Source organism: Gopherus evgoodei, chromosome 1 (genome assembly GCF_007399415.2).
Source record: "Gopherus evgoodei ecotype Sinaloan lineage chromosome 1, rGopEvg1_v1.p, whole genome shotgun sequence".
NCBI classification, from domain to species: domain Eukaryota; kingdom Metazoa; phylum Chordata; order Testudines; family Testudinidae; genus Gopherus; species Gopherus evgoodei.
The window spans coordinates 158,032,343-158,050,152 of NC_044322.1; the positions used below are offsets into that span (position 1 = coordinate 158,032,343).

Here is a 17,810-nt window from a genome sequence, read left to right on the forward strand (position 1 = left end):
TTAAAGCTATTTTAGACACGTAAATTAGTTTAAACGTTTTGTTTCAGTTTAAGCATAAATGGGTTTAGCTTAAATCTGTTTTTTACAGGATTAAGATAAAATATACACTCAAAATTAAAGAAGAACATCTACAAAGAAATGTGCATGGATCTAATTAAATGGGCTTAAAAACACACTTTTAAATTGGTGCAAGTGTGTGTAGGTAAGGTCTGACCCTGCAAAATGTAGTCAAGTGGGCTGGGCTGGTTTGTTTACCTGCTACATCTGCAGGTTTGGCGGATTGTGGCTCCCATTGGCCGTGGTTTACCACTCCAGGTCAATGGGGGCTGCGGGAAGTGGCAGCCTGCATCCCTCGCCCGCACCGCTTCCCACAGCCCCCATTGGCCTGGAGTAGCGAACCGCAGCGTGGGAGCCGTGATCAGCCAAACCTGTGGACACAGCAGGTAAACAAACCGGCCTGGCCCACTGGGGCTGTCCCTGAACAAGCGGCGGCCCTAGTTTGAGAGCCACTGCTTTATAGTTGACTGCCCACATTCAAAATTACATAAACTGGGCTAAACCAGAAGAAATATTAGGCCTAATATTGGGCTTACCAGACTCATTCTGTTCAGGTTTCAGTATCACTCATCACCATGTTATATGAGCATGTCACAAAATGTTACTGGACAACTTGGGTGAGACAAAAGTTTATTTTGATAGCTCTGTCTTAGCTCAACTGAGGAATAAGGGAGTAGGTGGCTGCACCACCTTCTATGCAGGGAGTGGCTGGTGCAGGAGCTGGCTTTACGCCTGATGAAAGTTCTCCCGGCACTTCCACAGAGAAATCTGGTTTCATTGTGCTGTCTGCACTGTATAGTTTCACAAAAATACTGCATTTATAAATGTAAATGTTTCTGAGGTGGGTAATACAAAAGCATAGCTCTCCCTCCACAGATGTAATCCTTTGTATTACCTTTATGGGCCAAACTTTCAAAACTAGCTTCCAAGAACTGCAGGCACACAAATTTAGGTGCAAGATCAAGGCTAGCTTAGTAACAATGTGGCTAATATTATATACAATTGTGGCTTATATTACATACACACATTTATTAGATACTATTGAGATAACTGAGGTGGCCTTCCAGTGCTAAGATCCATTTCTAATAGGTGCTGTGCAAACCATAGTAAGACAGTTCCTGTCTTGAAGAGCACACCATCTAGAGACAAGACACACAAGAAACTGTAAGCAATGGGGCAGCAATTATGGGGTAATGTCAGCCTATGTAAACATATGCTGATACTGCTACCATGTAGAACAGGAGTGACCAACCTGAGCCTGAGAAAGAGCTAGAATTTACCTATGCACATTGCCAAAGAGCCACAGTAATACATCAGCAGCCCCCCATCCAATTCCACCCATCTCTGCTTCCAGTGGCTTCCACCCACCAGCAGCCCTGCTGACCAGCGCCTCCCTCTCCCTCCCCACACCTTCTGATCAGCTGTTTTGTGGCATGCAGGAGGATCAGGGGAGGGGGCGGAGCAAGGGCACAGTAGGTTCAGGGGAGGGGGCAGGAAGGGGTGGAGTGGGGGTAGGGCCTGTGGCAGAGCCAGGGGTTGAGTAATGAGCACCCCCCAGCACATTCGAAAGTTGGCGCCTGTAGCTCCAGCCCTGGAGTCAGCACCTATACAAGAAGGCACATATTAACTTCTGAAGAGCTGCATGTGGCTCCAGCTCCACAGGTTGGCCTCCCCGATGTAGAACTTTATTCTCAATCATGTAAGATTTCATGATTTTAACAATCCCTGTCCACCTATAATCCTTTTAGCTCTCTTAACATTTACTTTTCCTCGTTTATTTGATTTCTCCCTTCTAAGCAGCCTTTTCTCAACACCAGTAGGGTGACCAGATGTCCCGATTTTATAGGGACAGTCCCAATTTTTGGGTCTATTTCTTATATAGGTTCCTATTACCCCCCACCTTCTGTCTCGATTTTTCACATTTGCTGTCTGGTCACCCTAACACCAGGGGAGAGGCCAGTAAAACCAGTGTTTGCACTTGAGAAAATAAGAGGTTTTTTTTAAAAATGAGAAACAATTCAGCGTGCCATCACTGATGTGTGTCCCCAGCTTTTTCACTCTTTTAATACCTTTTATCTTTTTTTGACATGTTGCAACACAGGCAAGACATGAAGACTACCAAAAAACAGCAATGGTAAAAGATTTTTTGATGATAAATAATGATAAGCAATCAGGTAGGAAGAATGTAAAATACTACCCAACATGGCCAGTGAAGTGAATAGAAATTATGTGTGTCCTGGATAATAGTGGAAGGAAGCAGTCATTCGCAAGAATAAGCATGGAAAAACAGTTTTACACTGGTATTTTTATTTACTTCGATCACCAGAGTATATAATAATATTTATTTTATACAGTTGAGTCATGCAAACTGATTTTTTCTATATCTAAACATTTTTATGCACATTTTCTCTGTAACAGTTTTCAGTAACCTTTTTGCCAAGTTGTCAATAACCTAGTCCCAGATTTGGACCTTAGCGTCCAAAATATGGGGGTTAGCATGAAAACCTCCAAGCTTAGTTACCAGCTTGGGCCTGGTACTGCTGCCACCACCCAAAAAATTAGAGTGTTTTGGGGCACTCTGGTCCCCCCAAAAACCTTCCCTGGGGACCCCAAGACCCAAATCCCTTGAGTCTCACAACAAAGGGAAATAAACCTTTTCCCTCCCCCCCCCCCCCCCCCAGGTGCTCCTGTAGAGATACACAGAAGCAACCTCCGTGAATCTAAGCAGAGGGAGTCCACCCTCTCTAATTCCAGTCCTGGAAACAAAAGCACTTCCCTCTTCACTCAGAGGGAATGCAAAGTCAGGCTAGTACATCTAACACACACAGGTCTCCCCTGACTTCTTCCTCCCACCAATTCCCTGGTGAGCTGCAGACTCAATTCCCTGGAGTTCCTCACTAAAGAAAAACTTCAACAGGTCTTAAAAGAAAGCTTTATATAAAAAAGAAAGAAAAATACATAAAAATGGTCTCTCTGTATTAAGGTGACAAATACAGGGTCAATTGCTTAAAAGAAATATGAATAAACAGCCTTATTCAAAAAGAATACAATTTAAAGCACTCCAGCAACTATAGACATGTAAATACAAAAGAACATATAAATCCCTATCTGATCTTTGGTACTTACAACTGGGAAACAGAAGATTAGAAAGCAGGAAACAGAAATCACTTCTCATCCGAGAGAGCATACAGGCAGAAGACAAAGAACGCAGACACAAACTTCCCTCCACCCAGAGTTGAAAAAATCCTGTTTCCTGATTGGTCCTCTGGTCAGGTGTTTCAGGTTACTGTTTTTTTCAGGTGAAAGAGACATTAACCCTTAGCTATCTGTTTATGACACAAGTGCTGAGAGAAAGAGAGAGAGAGAGGAAAGCAAACTCACCAAAACTCAATTCAATAGAAGATCACTTGTGACTGATCCTCATCCATAATCTGTGAGATATTGTTCACCAATAGAGATCTTTTAATATATTGCATAGGAGACGTGCATGTTTTTTCCATATCCAGAATCTCAAAAAAGTAATTAACTGGTGCTCATGCTGACTTACATTTAAAGCAACCGACAGACCCAAACCTGCACTGACATCCTAATGAACCCTGGTTGTATTGTTAAAAAAAACAGAAGAGCTGTCATGTTAAAACGAAAAAAAGGAAAAGGGAAACAAACATTCAGATATTTACTGTTCTGATTACATAGTGGTATAAGTTGCATTCAACAGGCTGGAAATTTCTGGACATTAATCTTTACTGCAATACCCTTGATCATTAACCAATTAAATTCCTTGCAGACGCTGTACTGCACAATCGTTGCTCAGATATTTGTTCACACTATGGTATGACATTTATCTCAAATATTTTTCCTTTTGGGGGGGGGAATATTCAGCTTAAAATTTGGATAATTTTAGAATTTATAAAATTATTATTTTATTAAATGCAACTAGGATAACATTTCAAAATGAGTTGAGGTCAATATGCAACCCTCCAAATATTTAATGAAAAATGACACACACAAATGACTAAAAAAGAGTTTAATCCAGGGCACAGAAATATTGTGACAGCAAAGACTTCAGAGAGTGACTTGCAATGCCTAAAATGCCTGTATATGTATATACATTTTATCAAAAATAAACGCACCAAACAATTTTACTTGTGCTTTTATCTTTATTGACAGATGAACACAAGTATCCTCTTGTTTGAGTTCAGATACAAATCTAGCTGATCAGGTTCGTCCTCGCTCCCTCAGTTACGGGAAGAGGGAGGCCGTAAACCATGTTTTAGGGACTGTATGGACTACACTTTAGCTATCCTAAATCAAACCAGCTTCTGTATCTTTTCAGATTACTCCAAATCTATATCACAACATATACAAAATAAGCCAGTATGAGGGCCACTTAATCTCAGGGAATACCACTGGCGCAAGTGATTGCTTCTGTAGGTCCCCAAAAAACAAAAAGAAATAGGAAAATTAAGGGAAAAATCATTTGTCCTATGAAAGTGCGCTTGCTTCTTCCATAAGATAATCGCTGTTAGAATCCTCCAACTCCTCTTCACTCACTGATGTTTCTGCGGGACGTTTCATGCCCCGTTGTTGGGAAATGGCCAAAGCATATTTAATATTATAGCGATTCCATTCACAGCTGTAAAAACAAGTCACCAGAAGAAAAAAATATTAAATGGTAGGTTGTGCTTCATCTAAGTACATCACACAAATTTTCCCTCTTAACATTCAATAGCCTTAAGCTTTTGTACAAGACTATGGTTTAAGTTTTAAAAAGATTTAAAGGACAGCAATACGTACAGTTTAGAAACATCTTCAAAGTGACGTTGGATGCTCTTCTGAAGGAACTGAATCATGGGCAGCAGCTTCCCTGACCTTTAAAGGAGAAAGCAAGCAATTAACTGTGTAGCCTGTATTTACACATGGATTTCTAGAATCCCTTTTCAACATTATTCTTCAAAATTAAAAAAAGCCTGTTATATATTGTTAGCTCATTTTTACATATCTACGTTCTAAATCTAAAATATCACTGAATAAAAGCAAGTAAACTTGTAACTTTGTGCTGTGTCCACCAATAAACCGGTGTACAATTTTAGCTCAGTACAGGCAAGTCTTATCTTAGGCGGGGGGTTCCGTTCCGTGGTTATCGCATAAAGCGAAAACCGCATCTAGTCAAAATTATATCCCCAAGCACTTTAAACCCTGCCCACAGCTCCGGTGGCCGGGCCGGGCCGGGGGGGGGGGGGGATTTAAAGGGCTCTACTGGGCTCCCTGCTGCCCTTTAAATGCTGGCCCCCCACCCCGCTGCTGGAGCTGCGGGCGAGATTTAAAGGGCTCCGCTGGGCTTCCTGCCGCGGCGGGGAGCCTGCTGGAGCCCTTTAAATGCCCCCCCCCCCCCCCCCCCGGAGCTGCAGGCAGGATTTAAAGGACTCTGCCTGGTTTCCCGCCACAATGGGGAGCCCGGCAGAGCCCTTTAAATCCTGCCCGCAGCTTTGGCAGCTGGGCTGGGACTGGCACTTAAAGGGCCCGGAGCTCCACGGTGGCTGGAGCCTCAGGCCCTGTAGTTCGCCACAGGGGCTACCAGCCACCTCTGCAGCTGGGAGCCCCCTGCGTGATTTAAAGGCCCTGGAACTCCCAGCTACAGCTGGTACCCCAGGACCTTTAAATCTTGAGGCCACACCCCCCCCCCGCCTGAGGCCATGCCCTCCGACTCTGGCCGTACGCGTAAAGTTGAAATCGCGCATGTTAAATGTGCGTAAGTTCCGAGAGACCTGTACAACGTGTGCGCGCAATTTATCACTCATGTTGCTTCGGCTGAACTAGTCAAATGCTTCTCCCTCCCCAACACCAATGTAAAAGTCAGCCCCAGAAACCATTCCATTTTGAGGTCAAATGACAACTTTTCCAAGTTAATTCTCTTTGCTATCATGATGATGACGTTGACTCAAGGTATAAATTCCAGAAAAGCAAGGCAGGAATTTGGATTTTACAAACGATTCACTGCTACTTTGTAACAAAACAAAAGAAAGAATCATTGCCATTTTGGATTCATTAAATGATGGCACGATGCGTGAATAACTACTCATTCTTCACCCCACAGCAGCAAGGAAAGGAATACAAAATTGTTTCTTCCTCAGGTCTATGGTGACTCCCAAACAGTAGTTAGGAAGAGCTGTCAGATTTTTAATTTACTCAGTAGCCTCATTCCAATTGCCCAAACACTCTAAAAGAAAGTTGGGCTGAATGTAACACTCATATCTTGTCTAATTGCCTGAAAGGAACTAGGCAGGAATGCAGAATACAGAAATTTATTACACTGTTTCCAAAAAACTAGGGCTGTCAAGTGATTAAAAATATTAATCCCTATTAAGTGCAAGATTAAAAAAAATTAACTCCATTAGTTGCAGATTTAATTGCACAATTAAACAACAATAGACCACCATTTATTTAAATATTTTTGTAGGTTTTCTATATTTTCAAATATAGGCTATGGCAGGGGGTTGGGACCCCTCAGGGCAGGGGTAGGCAACCTATGGCACGCGTGCTGAAGGCGGTAAGTGAGCTGGTTTTCAGCGGCACTCACACTGCCCAGGTCCTGGCCACCGGTCCAGGGGGCTCCGCAATTTAAATTAATTTTAAATGAAGCTTCTTAAAAATTTTAAAAACCTTATTTACTTTACATACAACAATAGTTTAGTTATATATTATAGACTTATAGAAAGAGACCTTCTAAGAATGTTAACATGTATTACTGGCACGCGGAACCTTAATTAGAGTGAAAAATGAAGACTCGGCACACCACTTCTGAAAGGTTGCCGACCCCTGCCTCAGGGTTCTGAGGTTATTACATGGGGGTGGGGGGGTCGCGAGCTGTCAGCCTACATCCCAAACCCCGCTTTGCCTCCAGCATTTCTAATGGTGTTAAATATATAAAAAAGTGTTTTTAATTTATAGGGGGGGGGGGTCACACTCAGAGACTTGCCATGTGAAAGGGGTCACCAGTACAAAAGTTTGAGAACCACTGGGCTAGGGGCTTTGGGCTTCAGCCCCTCTCGGGATGCAGGGTTTCAGTTCAGCTCAGGGCTTCAGGCCTTCCCCGCCCCCGATGCCTCCCTCCCCACCCAGAGGTATGCAATTAATGTGTTAATTTTGTTTTCAGTTAATCATAGGCGTTAACTGTGATTGACAGACTACAAAAAACATAAGCAAAGTCTACAAAGTCAGCATGCTTAGGTATGAAGCACTGCCCAACTGGATGTCAATTGCATCAAATGTAAATAATTGTTTAAGAATAGTGTTCCTACAAGTCTTCTTACAGCTCTTTATAGCTTTATGCATTTATTACCTAAAGCTAGAAGTTCAAATGAAGTTCTACCTACAATCTAGGAGAGCCTCCTCTGCAACTTTACTGCAGGAATCATGTTATGTCTCCCAAATACTCACATTTCAACCTATACTGGTCAATGGAAGTCATAATAATGAAGTATTTGGCTGTATTTTTCGATACAGAATCTGAAAGATAGTTGCTGGAAGCCTCTTAACTGTCTCACAAATATTTTAAACTTTAGCTTAAAATGTCCAGTTTTCTGTGTTTTGATTTTCAAGTCCACTCACCTTGTTTTTAATTTCTGTCCATGTAGCATCAGTAACCGCTGAGCCCAAGTAAGATAGAATTCCAAGTGATGAGATGTCTCAAAGGCAGAAGCTATAAACTCCAGCACCTTCTCCACATACAGCTCTGGGAGCGATGAGCAGACAACTTCAACTGTTTAAAAAACAAAAAAACCCCAACCCATCAAGCTTTCAACTGGAACAATGGGGTGGGAGGAAAGGGAAGGAAAATTGAGGAGATGCCCTTTCAGAGACTATCCCAGTTCTATTATTCCGCATCACCTGACAGGAGGTAACCTGCCAGTATTGTGAACATCACTTGCCAGCCCTTCAGAATATAAATTACTCCTCTCTGAATTTTCCAACCTCCACAGCACTTAAAACCAAAATCTTCCTATCTGTCCCTAAAACAGGGTCTGCCATAATATTTATTTTCTATTAAAACTTCCACTACCTTCACCTTTTCGCCATCATCCTTCACTCCACCCTTTCCCTCTCTCTGCACATCCAGGCTCTGGCAAAATCTTGCTGCTTCTCACTTTATAGGAACTGCCACAGCAGATCAGACCAGTGCTCCATCTCATTCAGTGTTTCTGTTCCCAACACTGGCCAGTATAGGATGCTTCAGAGGAAGGCATTAAAATAACCTGCCCACAAAAGAAGTTTCTTCCTAACCTCTATTTGTTAGTAGATGACAATGCCCTGAAGCATGAGAATTTACAACTAAGGCTATGCTTCTGTTATGGAGGTCTTGGCTTCCATGATTTTAAGAGATGCCAGAGTTCTTCGGCTTCAGCCCTGGGCAGCAAGGCTCAGGCTTTGTTACTGGATTACTGTGTGTCCATTTCCGTGATTCATTGTTTATTTCCGGCGTCCTGTCCATGGCTTTAATAAAAAGACCCATGCCAAAATCGTAGCCTTATTTATAACCCTTCCAAATAAAGGTCCAATCCAATGTAACTCTGAATTTTCTCATCATCCTTGTAAATGGATAATCCCCTTTTTGAATCCCCACAAGCCCTTAAACTCTCTGATACGTCACTGCAATGAGTTCCATGGCTTAAGTATAACAATTCTAAAATCCTCCCATTCCTCTCAGTCCCTATTGCAGGGGTGACCAACTTGTGGTTCCGGAGCCAAAAGCAGCTCCTCAGAAGTTAATATGCAGCTCCTTAGATAGGCACCGACTCCAGGGCTAGAGCTACAGGCACCAACTTTCTAATGTGCGGGGGGAGGGGCTCCGTGCTCAACCCCTGGGTCTACCACAGGCCTTGCCCCCACTCCACCCCTTCCCACCCCCTCTCCTGAGCTTGCCATACCCTCGCTCCTCCCCCTCTCCCCTCCAGAACCTCCTGCATACCACGAAACAGCTGGTCAGGAGCTATGGGAAGGGAGTGGGAGGTGCAGCTTGGCGGGGCTGCCGGTGGGCGGGAGGCGCTGGGAGCGGGGCTGTTGACGTATTTCTTTGGGTCTTTGGCAACGTACATTGGTAAATTCTGGCTCCTTCTCAGGCTCAGCTTGGCCACCATTGCCCTACTGCTAAAACCCAGGTTCATGGCATGGCTCTCCCCAACCTACATTGGATACTCCCCAGCCTTCCTGACTCTCCCCTCAACCCAACATAAAACAGTTCAAATAGCCTTCCTCTTCTAGCACCACCACATTCCTCCCCTACTACACCTCAAGCCCGATATAACGCGACCCAATATAAGGCGGGTTCACGTACAAGGCGGTAAAGCTCTGACATGCTGCCCTGAGCAGCGTGTTAAGGGTGCCGGGCCGGGCCAGGGTGTTCGATAAGGGGCAGAGGGTCCCAGGGGCAATCAGCACCCCCCCCTCCAGGGTCTGGGGGGCAGGAGCAGTGGGAGGGCACTTTTGGGGGCCCCACAGTCCCAGAGTGGCCCGAGGGATTAGCAGGGGGCTGGGAGCAGCCCGCTCTGTTTCCCTCGCCCCAGCCGTGTTGCTTGGGGGAGGGGGCTTGGGGTAAGGGATCCCCCCCGCACTCACCAGCAGCGGCGGAAGCGGAGCAGCCAGGCCACAGCCTGCTCCACTCCGCCAGCTCCCAGCCGCAGTGCTACGCTTCCCGCTGCAGGTGAGTACAGGAGGTGTCCTTTCCCCAACCTCTCCGCACTTACCTGCAGCGGCAAGCAGAGCGACATGGCCCTAGCCCACTAGGCTTTCCTTGCCCCGGCCCCAGCCAGGTCGCTGGGGGGCAGCTGGGGAAAGGTCCTGCACTTACCTGCCCGGTGGGAAGTGGAGCGCCACAGCTGGGAGCTGGCGGAGTGGAGCTGGCTGGGGCTGAGCTGCTCTGCTTTCTGCCAACGGTGAGTGTGGGGAGGTTGGGGAAAGGCTGCCCTCCGCACTCACAAGCGGTGGGGAGTGCAGAGACGTGGCCGCAGCCAGCTCCACTCCGTCAGCTCCCAGCTGTGGCGCTCCACTTCCCGCTGGGCAGGTGAGAGCAGGACCTTTCCTCAGCCGCCCCACAGCAATACACCTGGGGCCGGGGCAAGGAAAGCGGAGTGGGCTGGGGCAGCGTCGCTCCGCTTCCTGCTGCTGCCGGAGAGTGCCTGTCAGGGGGAAGGGGGGATGGATAGGGGTCAGAGCAGTCAGGGGACAGGGGGGTTGAGTAGGGGGTGAGGTCCTGGGGGTGATTAGGGATGGGGGTCTCTGGAGGGGGCAGTCAGGGAACAAGGAACCAAGAAGGGCCGAAACAAGTTTGATATAACATGGTCTCACTTATAACGCGGTGAGGTTTTGTGTCTCCCGAGGACCGCGTTATATCGGAGTAGAGGTGTACCTGCTTCCTGAATTCCTTTCCTATCCCATGTATCTTTCTGTCTGAAATTCCGACTCCTCATCCTCAGTCCTAAGGCTTTGCCTCCTGCCTTCATTTCTGATCACTACCCATCCCAACCCCACACCCTGCTCACTCTTGTCGCTTCCTCCCCTTCTTGCCTTTATGCCTTTTTCTATGCTGCTCCCCACACCCGGAACAGTATCACTTTCCCGGTGTGCCAAGCATCCACTATCCTACACCAACAAAAACAACCTGCATCTTCCGACCATTGACTTCTGCACTCTATATTCTTCCTTCCTTCCTTCCTTGCCACATAAAAATATCAGCGCATAAGATTTATTTACTTTATGACATTTTTATTTGAACACGTTCAGTCTCCTGTTCCTATGTTTGTGAAGTTCTTTGGTTCAGGAAAATTATGTCCCCAAATAAGTGATTAATTTAGCAGCATGTATGCACTGTAATGTAGAATAGTAAAATATGCCTTTTTTTATTATATACAATAAGAACAATGACTTCTAGAGCCATTTCTATTCAAACATCTGAAAGTACTCTGTGATTCAGGAATTAAGCCAGACATAAGAGCCCTGTGAGGTGAACATTATCCCCATTTTACAGATATAAACCTGAGGAACAGAGAGGAGGTTAAGTGACTTGTGCAAAGTCAAAAAGGAGAGTGGCAGAGAGGAAATAGAAATTAGATTTCTTGACTTTCAGTCTTATTTTCAGCTGCAAGACTCTCTCCCCCTTCCTCTTTAGACATATCAGTACTGAGGTAGAAAGGACTAGTGTCCTGAATTAATACAACATTCCATAAACATGCAGTAGGTTTGCTGTAATATAAAATGTTTGGTAATAAAAGGAAGTTTTAGGGCTACACTCTGCCCTCAGACTTCAGCTCAAAGTGGGGTTACACATCTGGATCTCAAATTAGCTTAATTAAACTTTAGGGGAGCCCTGCTTACCTTCATTACACGGTACAGTCTCTATGACCTCTTGAATTAATTTCTTCTCATTCAGTCGGAAGGCCATGACGATGGCCATGGTGTACTCCTTCTGATTCAGCACTTTGTGCACACTGCTAGGTGTGATGTCAATGTCCAATTCAAATGGATCAAAGATTAGTCCGGAGTCTAGTGAGTAGATGAGAAGGCCTTCTGTGGTGGTTGCTGCCCAGCTTCGTCCTAAAAGAGAAGTGGCAGTTGATATTTAAACACAACACACTTGTTTTTTTCTGGGGAGCAGTGATGAACAATGAAGACTGTTTCCCATGCTTGCTTAAAGTGATTTGGGAAGAGGTGGTCTCTCAATACTATAGATGGTTTTATTGATCAAACACTGTCTGTGAAAGGTGCCAGCTTGACAGCACTATGAACTTAAATCTTCTGGTTATCCAGGACATAGGAACAACGCAGGCAACAATATGCCCAATACACAACACTGTAACATGTTCTGGAGGGATCACCGCTACGGACAAGAAATCAGCGCCTCTGCAGAGAATGCCAATAAGTGACAATATTAGCAACAGTGGTTTCTGCAAGTGTTTTCTGTGACTGGACTGAGGCCACCAACTCATTTCACATAGCCTCTGGAGAGCCACCAGAGACATGACAATGTCTTTATATCACCCTAAACCTGGGGTGAATCTGAACTAATAACTCAGAAATTAGAGACTCACACCTATCAGTTCAGTGAGGGAGGCAGTGGGGGGCGGGAGACTCAACATGACTGATAAACTACATTTACTGTTAACACCCACCAGTAGGAGAGAAACGGAGGCATGTCACTCTTATCTCTGGTTTAAAGTGCCGAGAGCTCATGTCACCTGAAACAAGAAATGAGAAGCAAGTCTTCAACACATCCAACTAAATATTCACACTGGGGATACGAACTCTTACCCTGGAGTTACTGTTGCCGAATCAGCAGAAATACGTCTGACAAAGGAATGCTGAATCATTGTGTGACAGGTTCAGAACTGCTGGTATGGCAAGCATGATAGATATTGGTAAGGTAACAGATACCAACAGATCACTTAAAAAGATCCTGAGGTATCATATTTCCTTTCGGCTCATTGGTTATTTTGCTATTTTCCTTATCATCCTGTTATTCTGATCTCAAACATGAGCAATACCAACATGCCATGTACTACTTTGGACACAATGTTCATCACACACTCAAATGTAATCAGTCATCTTCTATTACATTAGCCTCCAGAGGCCTCAACTGAAAACGGGGCCCCGTTGTGCTAGATGCTCCACACACAGAGACAGTCGCTGCCTCGAAGAGCTTCCAGTCATAAGACAGAAAGCGTAGGAGAAACAGGGAAGAAAATGACTTGCCCGAAGTCTTAAAGCAGGTCACTGGCAGAGCCAGGCACTGAACTCCAGTCTGCGTGCCAGCCTGAGACTCCACTCATTAGGCCACAGTGCATGTGTTTCCTATTACCTCTGTGAGAAAGTATTCAACAACAGGTCACCGATTATTACATCTGCACAATGTTTTCAAACTAGCTTTAACAATTTTGGCGGCGTGGTGGACATGTCTAATAGCATCCCTTGTCCATCCCACACTGACCCAGAGTTGTTTTTTTTATCCCATGGAGCCAAGGGCAAAAAGCAGTGTTACTAACATTGGGATTAAGAACTGAATTTACCTCTCTTTACACCTGGAAGAGCAATGGCAACACCATCCTCATCCCCAGCCCCATCATCAATCAGCGCCATGCTGCCAAATTCAGTCATTTTCCTACGATCCAAGTATTCCTGAAAAATATTCATATTCCATTTGCTAAAATACTTCTCCTCTCCAACATAACACGTTTCCCTGTATCTCAAGAATACATGTATAGCAGAGGTCCCCAAACTGTGAGGCGTTCCCCCCTAGGGAGGGCGCAGAGGAATGTTCGGGGGACACGGGCAGGCCTTGGCTCGGGCGGAAGGAGGAAAATAGGTAAGGAGGGGAAGCGCGATGTAAAAAGTTTGGAGACCTCTGATATAGAGAGAGTTCTGAACAGGATTAACTGAGTAATTCACAAACATTTAATGGGCTAGCCCAGTCACCTAATGGTTATTGCTTTGTACTTTCATCCAAGAGTCTTCTCCAACTCCTGGAAGAAACTGAAGCCTGCAGTACTGTGGAGTCAATGCTCAGCCATTGGTGAGGGAGGGAGTGCCCCTCAGTTTACCTTACAATAACCTCTGCTTGATTTAGGAGTGTTCATTAATGAGTTTCAAAGAAAGCCCAGGTCAGCCCTCCTCAGAGAGTGGCCATGACAATTCAAGGTAAGGAGAATGACAAGTGGAGATCTAAGAGCTCCTAGCAAGAAGGGAAGAGTGATGGAAGATATTGCAATACTGTAGTTACTTTTAAATTAACTAAAAACGTTTGCATTTGACAATACTGTCAGATTACGTTCATAATTCTAACTTTTGTGCCCTCCCTCCCCCTCCATTCTTTGGCACAAATATGTTGTTCACAAAGAAAATTATTCAGTACAAGATTGTCATTAATTTAAAAATCTCACACTCTTGAAATGCAATGTAATTGCAAATTGACTTCACTGTCATTCATTTCCAAGAAAACTGCACTTTCAAGACCAAGCACTTTGGCTGCTTTTGGGTTTCTTCTAGTCCAGTAGTTATGCAATTTTATTCTCTCTTTTGGTGTTTTCACCTGTGACTGTCTCCTACCCAGTACAAACAAAAAGAACTCCCACTTAAGTAATAAAATATTCCTAAAGCAAACTTCATTTATCAGACACTATACCCAAAACAAACACAGTCTTAAAAAAAATAAACAAAAACTGATATAGTCACTTACCTCCATGGCATCTAAGGAAAGATTACATGAGATCTCAAATTTCTTCATAAGAATCTGTTCCTTCACATGATAAATACAGACGAACTTTGATAATCCTCCTGCCAGAATAGACTGGCCATCAGCTGAATAACAAAGAGTAGTGAAAGATCTGAAAAAATATACAATGCATAATTTCACCCCTACTTCTGAGCTTTGAGCAAACATCCAACATCAATACAATGGAAAGACAATGAACCAAAATTGCTATTGAATAAAAGAAAACCTTTCCTAGTTTAATCTTCCACAGTCATTAATTTAATATGTTTAATGTAAAGAATTGTTTTGCCATGACTGAATACTTCTCAAATTCTTTATTGTGAATTATCACAATGCAGATTTCAACAGATTTGTTGGTGTACTTCCCTACCTCACAGGATGTTGTGAGGATTATTTAACGTTTGTACTACTCCACTTGTAATATAGCCATGTCACGTCGACAGCAAAACAATTCTTCCGGGCTTTTCAATCAACCACACTTTTCTTTCCTCTCAGTCATGCAATTCTGCAATCCCTCTGGGCTTGAACGTCCCTTAGAGGGAAGACAAACCAGCCTCTAACACCTCATCAGTACCATATACTCCTGCAGTTAGGCTTACGGAATGGATGTGCATCAACATAAGTGAGCAGTAAGCCATGTATGAGACAAATATTCACTACAAAAGATTTACTTTCTTCCTCAAGGTCTTCATACCTGTCTTATCAGCAATTAAAATGATTCACAAGAGCCAGAAAAAAAATTACTATTAAATGATGAGCTCTATTTCAAAGACAGCAGCTGACTGGTGTTCACAACTGAAAGTTATATATTTTTCAAAGAGTTATTGCCTCATTTTTGAGGGGTGAAGGGATGAGAGGAAAGAGTTCTTATCACAGGCATTCAAATAACAGGCGTGCTCATTGTCTGTGAGATTTTGTTTTAAAGTTGATTGTTATTAATGCATTGAAAAAAATGTACACTGCCCAAATAATAAACCGCCAGGATATCTCAGATTACATCTTCTGAAATGAATCACCTACATACCAGCTAATCACAAAACTATAACTGTGTAGGTCTTTTGCTGTCACTTCTAAATGATGCACAGCATGACAAGAAAGATTTAATATGATATAAATGAATCAAGTTTAGGAGAAAGAACACATGCTCAGGATTTAATGTATGAGTGACTCTGACCTATGATGAAGGTACCAGGAAAAAAAAAGGTCTAGAATGAATGGACAGCACACTGAGTCAGAAGATATTCAAGTTATTAAAACTGAATCACAGAATCAAGATATTCAGATGTCAGTGAAACTCTGAACCCCTCACATAAAGGTAAGAAGTAAGCATATTAAGCAGTGTCAATTTCTTGTCATTGTTATGGGGGGGAGCACTGGCCTGCTAAACCCAGAGTTGTGAGTTCAATCCTTAAGGAGGCCATTTAAGGAGATGGGGGGGGAGGAAGACTGTGAGGGACAGTACTTGGTCCTATTAGTGAGGGCAGGGGACTGGACTCAGTGACCTTTCAAGGTCCCTTCCAGTTCTATGAGATAGGCACATCTCCATATATTATTATTATTATTATATAATATTTTACATACTTTGCCTTAGCTGATTGTTTGGCTGTTATTTTGTCCAGCTCTTTTCTTCCCATCTGAAGGTCGTGTCTTCCTTCAATTGATCCAGTCTGCACTGCATTTTCATGATTCCAGAAAGTTATCTGTCCATCCAGGGCAGCAACTGCAAGTTCATTGCCATCAGGGCGGAAAGCAACAACAAGAACTGCAGAAAATTTGGTTGATGAATAAAAATGTACTTCCGACTTAACACATTTTTTCTGGACTCTACTAAGCAAGATTTAAAATAAGAGAGTACACATTCACATTTTTATAACAAAACACAATGCTAAGCTGACTAAAAACACAGGTAGCTAGCACCAAAGGTTTTTTGAGCTATTGACTGTTTCCAAATAATATGAAACAGCAGCAATGAAAACTACAGGCTGAGACTGGCAAATAAAATGCTTACTCCTGAGGGAATTCTGCACCAAAAATTTTTTTTAAAAAATCTGCTCACAATATTTTAAAATGCTGAAAATTTTATTTGTCAATAAATAAATGTGGAGGCTCCAACGTGGCAGTGGGGAGCGCAGGCCACTGGCTGCACAAAGGTGGGAGATCACCTTGCAGCCTCTCCCCTCCCAGGACACAGACTCCACGGTGAGGCTGCACCTGACCCTGACAGAGCGCAAGGGCCAGGCCTGCCCCAGATATCTGCATCCGGTGGGGGAGGGGCTGGGCTGCAGGGTGATCGTCCACCTTTGCGTAGCCAGTGGCCTGTGCTCCCCACTGCCACACTGGAATCTCCACATTTATTTATTGACAAATAAATTTTAAAACATTGTGAGCTGAATTTTTAATTTTTTGGTGCAGAATTTCCTCAGGAGTAGCAGGTGAAGCAACTCACCAGGGCGAGCAACTCCGCACCAGGCATGGGCAGGCAGACTCAATCCAGCAGGATCCAAAGTGTGGACGGGCTTAGTGTAGGGGGAAATCTGGGTGTGGGGGATCCAGATGCATAGGGACTCCTTGGGGGGTTCTGGGTACAGGGACAATAGGACTCTGCAGGAAGGTCCAGGTGAAATTAGCTAGGCCTCAGCAGGGGTGTCCGGTTGCTAGGGGAAAGGGACTTTCAGTACAGCTGACTGGGGCTCGTCAGCATGGGGGTTCGAGTGCATGGGGAAGTCTGGGTGCAGGGTGGTGGGGCTCGACTGGGGGCGGTCTGGATGCAGAGGTCAGGCTTGGCAGAGGGGTCTGGCTATGGGGGTACAGATGCACGTGGGTGGGCTGGACGTGGGAGTAGCTCCCCATACAGTGACCCCTCCCCACACAGCTGAGGAGCGATGGGGGCATGAAGCGGGGGGCAGGGTGTGCAGAACCGGAGGTTTCTTGGGGTGTCTGACCCAGCCGCTCTGTGCAAGGGAAGTGTGCCTCTCCTTCACCCTAGCCAGGAGTAGGAGCTGAGCCCAGCTTAGGGTAGAAGCCATCGTCCGGGTGCCAGGGCTCAGCAGGGTGCTCTGGGTGCAGGGGACGAGGATCGGTTCGGCGGGATCTGGACCTGGAGGCATCCGGATGCAGGGGGATTGGATGGATGGGGGGTGGACTGACCTGGCACTCACCGAGGTGTCTCCAGCCCCCACCCCCTGCAGTGATTTACCTCTCTGCTGGCTGCTCCAGGTGCCCAAAACAACGCACTGGCTGCTGGAGAGGAGTGCGTGGCTGATCTTGCATCTTCCCTTTGCTTCCCCCATCAGAAAGTCATTTTTCTGCAGGGAAGCAAAGAAATCTGCACGGGACACAAATTCTGCATGCGTGCGGTGGCACAGAATTTCCCCAGGAATAAATGTTGACCGACTGACCTCACCAACTACAGATATTCTCAATATATTTTTGATGGAATAACACAGATCACACACAACTGCCTCTATGTGACACATTAGATAGAATGAAATGA

General features: G+C 44.7%; 1 protein-coding gene across 1 annotated transcript in view; it reads right to left on the reverse strand.

Annotated features, from left to right (window-relative positions):
- Positions 1-4,040: 4,040 nt before the first annotated feature.
- The window catches only part of PWP2 (PWP2 small subunit processome component), a 38,155-nt gene continuing 24,385 nt past the window's right edge, over positions 4,041-17,810 (reverse strand). The window contains exons 14-21 of the mRNA XM_030576633.1: positions 15,899-16,079; positions 14,282-14,429; positions 13,116-13,224; positions 12,222-12,287; positions 11,428-11,646; positions 7,669-7,819; positions 4,855-4,929; positions 4,041-4,693 (exon numbers count right to left, since the gene is read on the reverse strand). Of these exons, the coding sequence (XP_030432493.1) occupies positions 4,543-4,693; positions 4,855-4,929; positions 7,669-7,819; positions 11,428-11,646; positions 12,222-12,287; positions 13,116-13,224; positions 14,282-14,429; positions 15,899-16,079 (1,100 nt within the window). The 3' untranslated portion in view covers positions 4,041-4,542. The remainder of the gene's footprint in view (positions 4,694-4,854; positions 4,930-7,668; positions 7,820-11,427; positions 11,647-12,221; positions 12,288-13,115; positions 13,225-14,281; positions 14,430-15,898; positions 16,080-17,810) is intronic.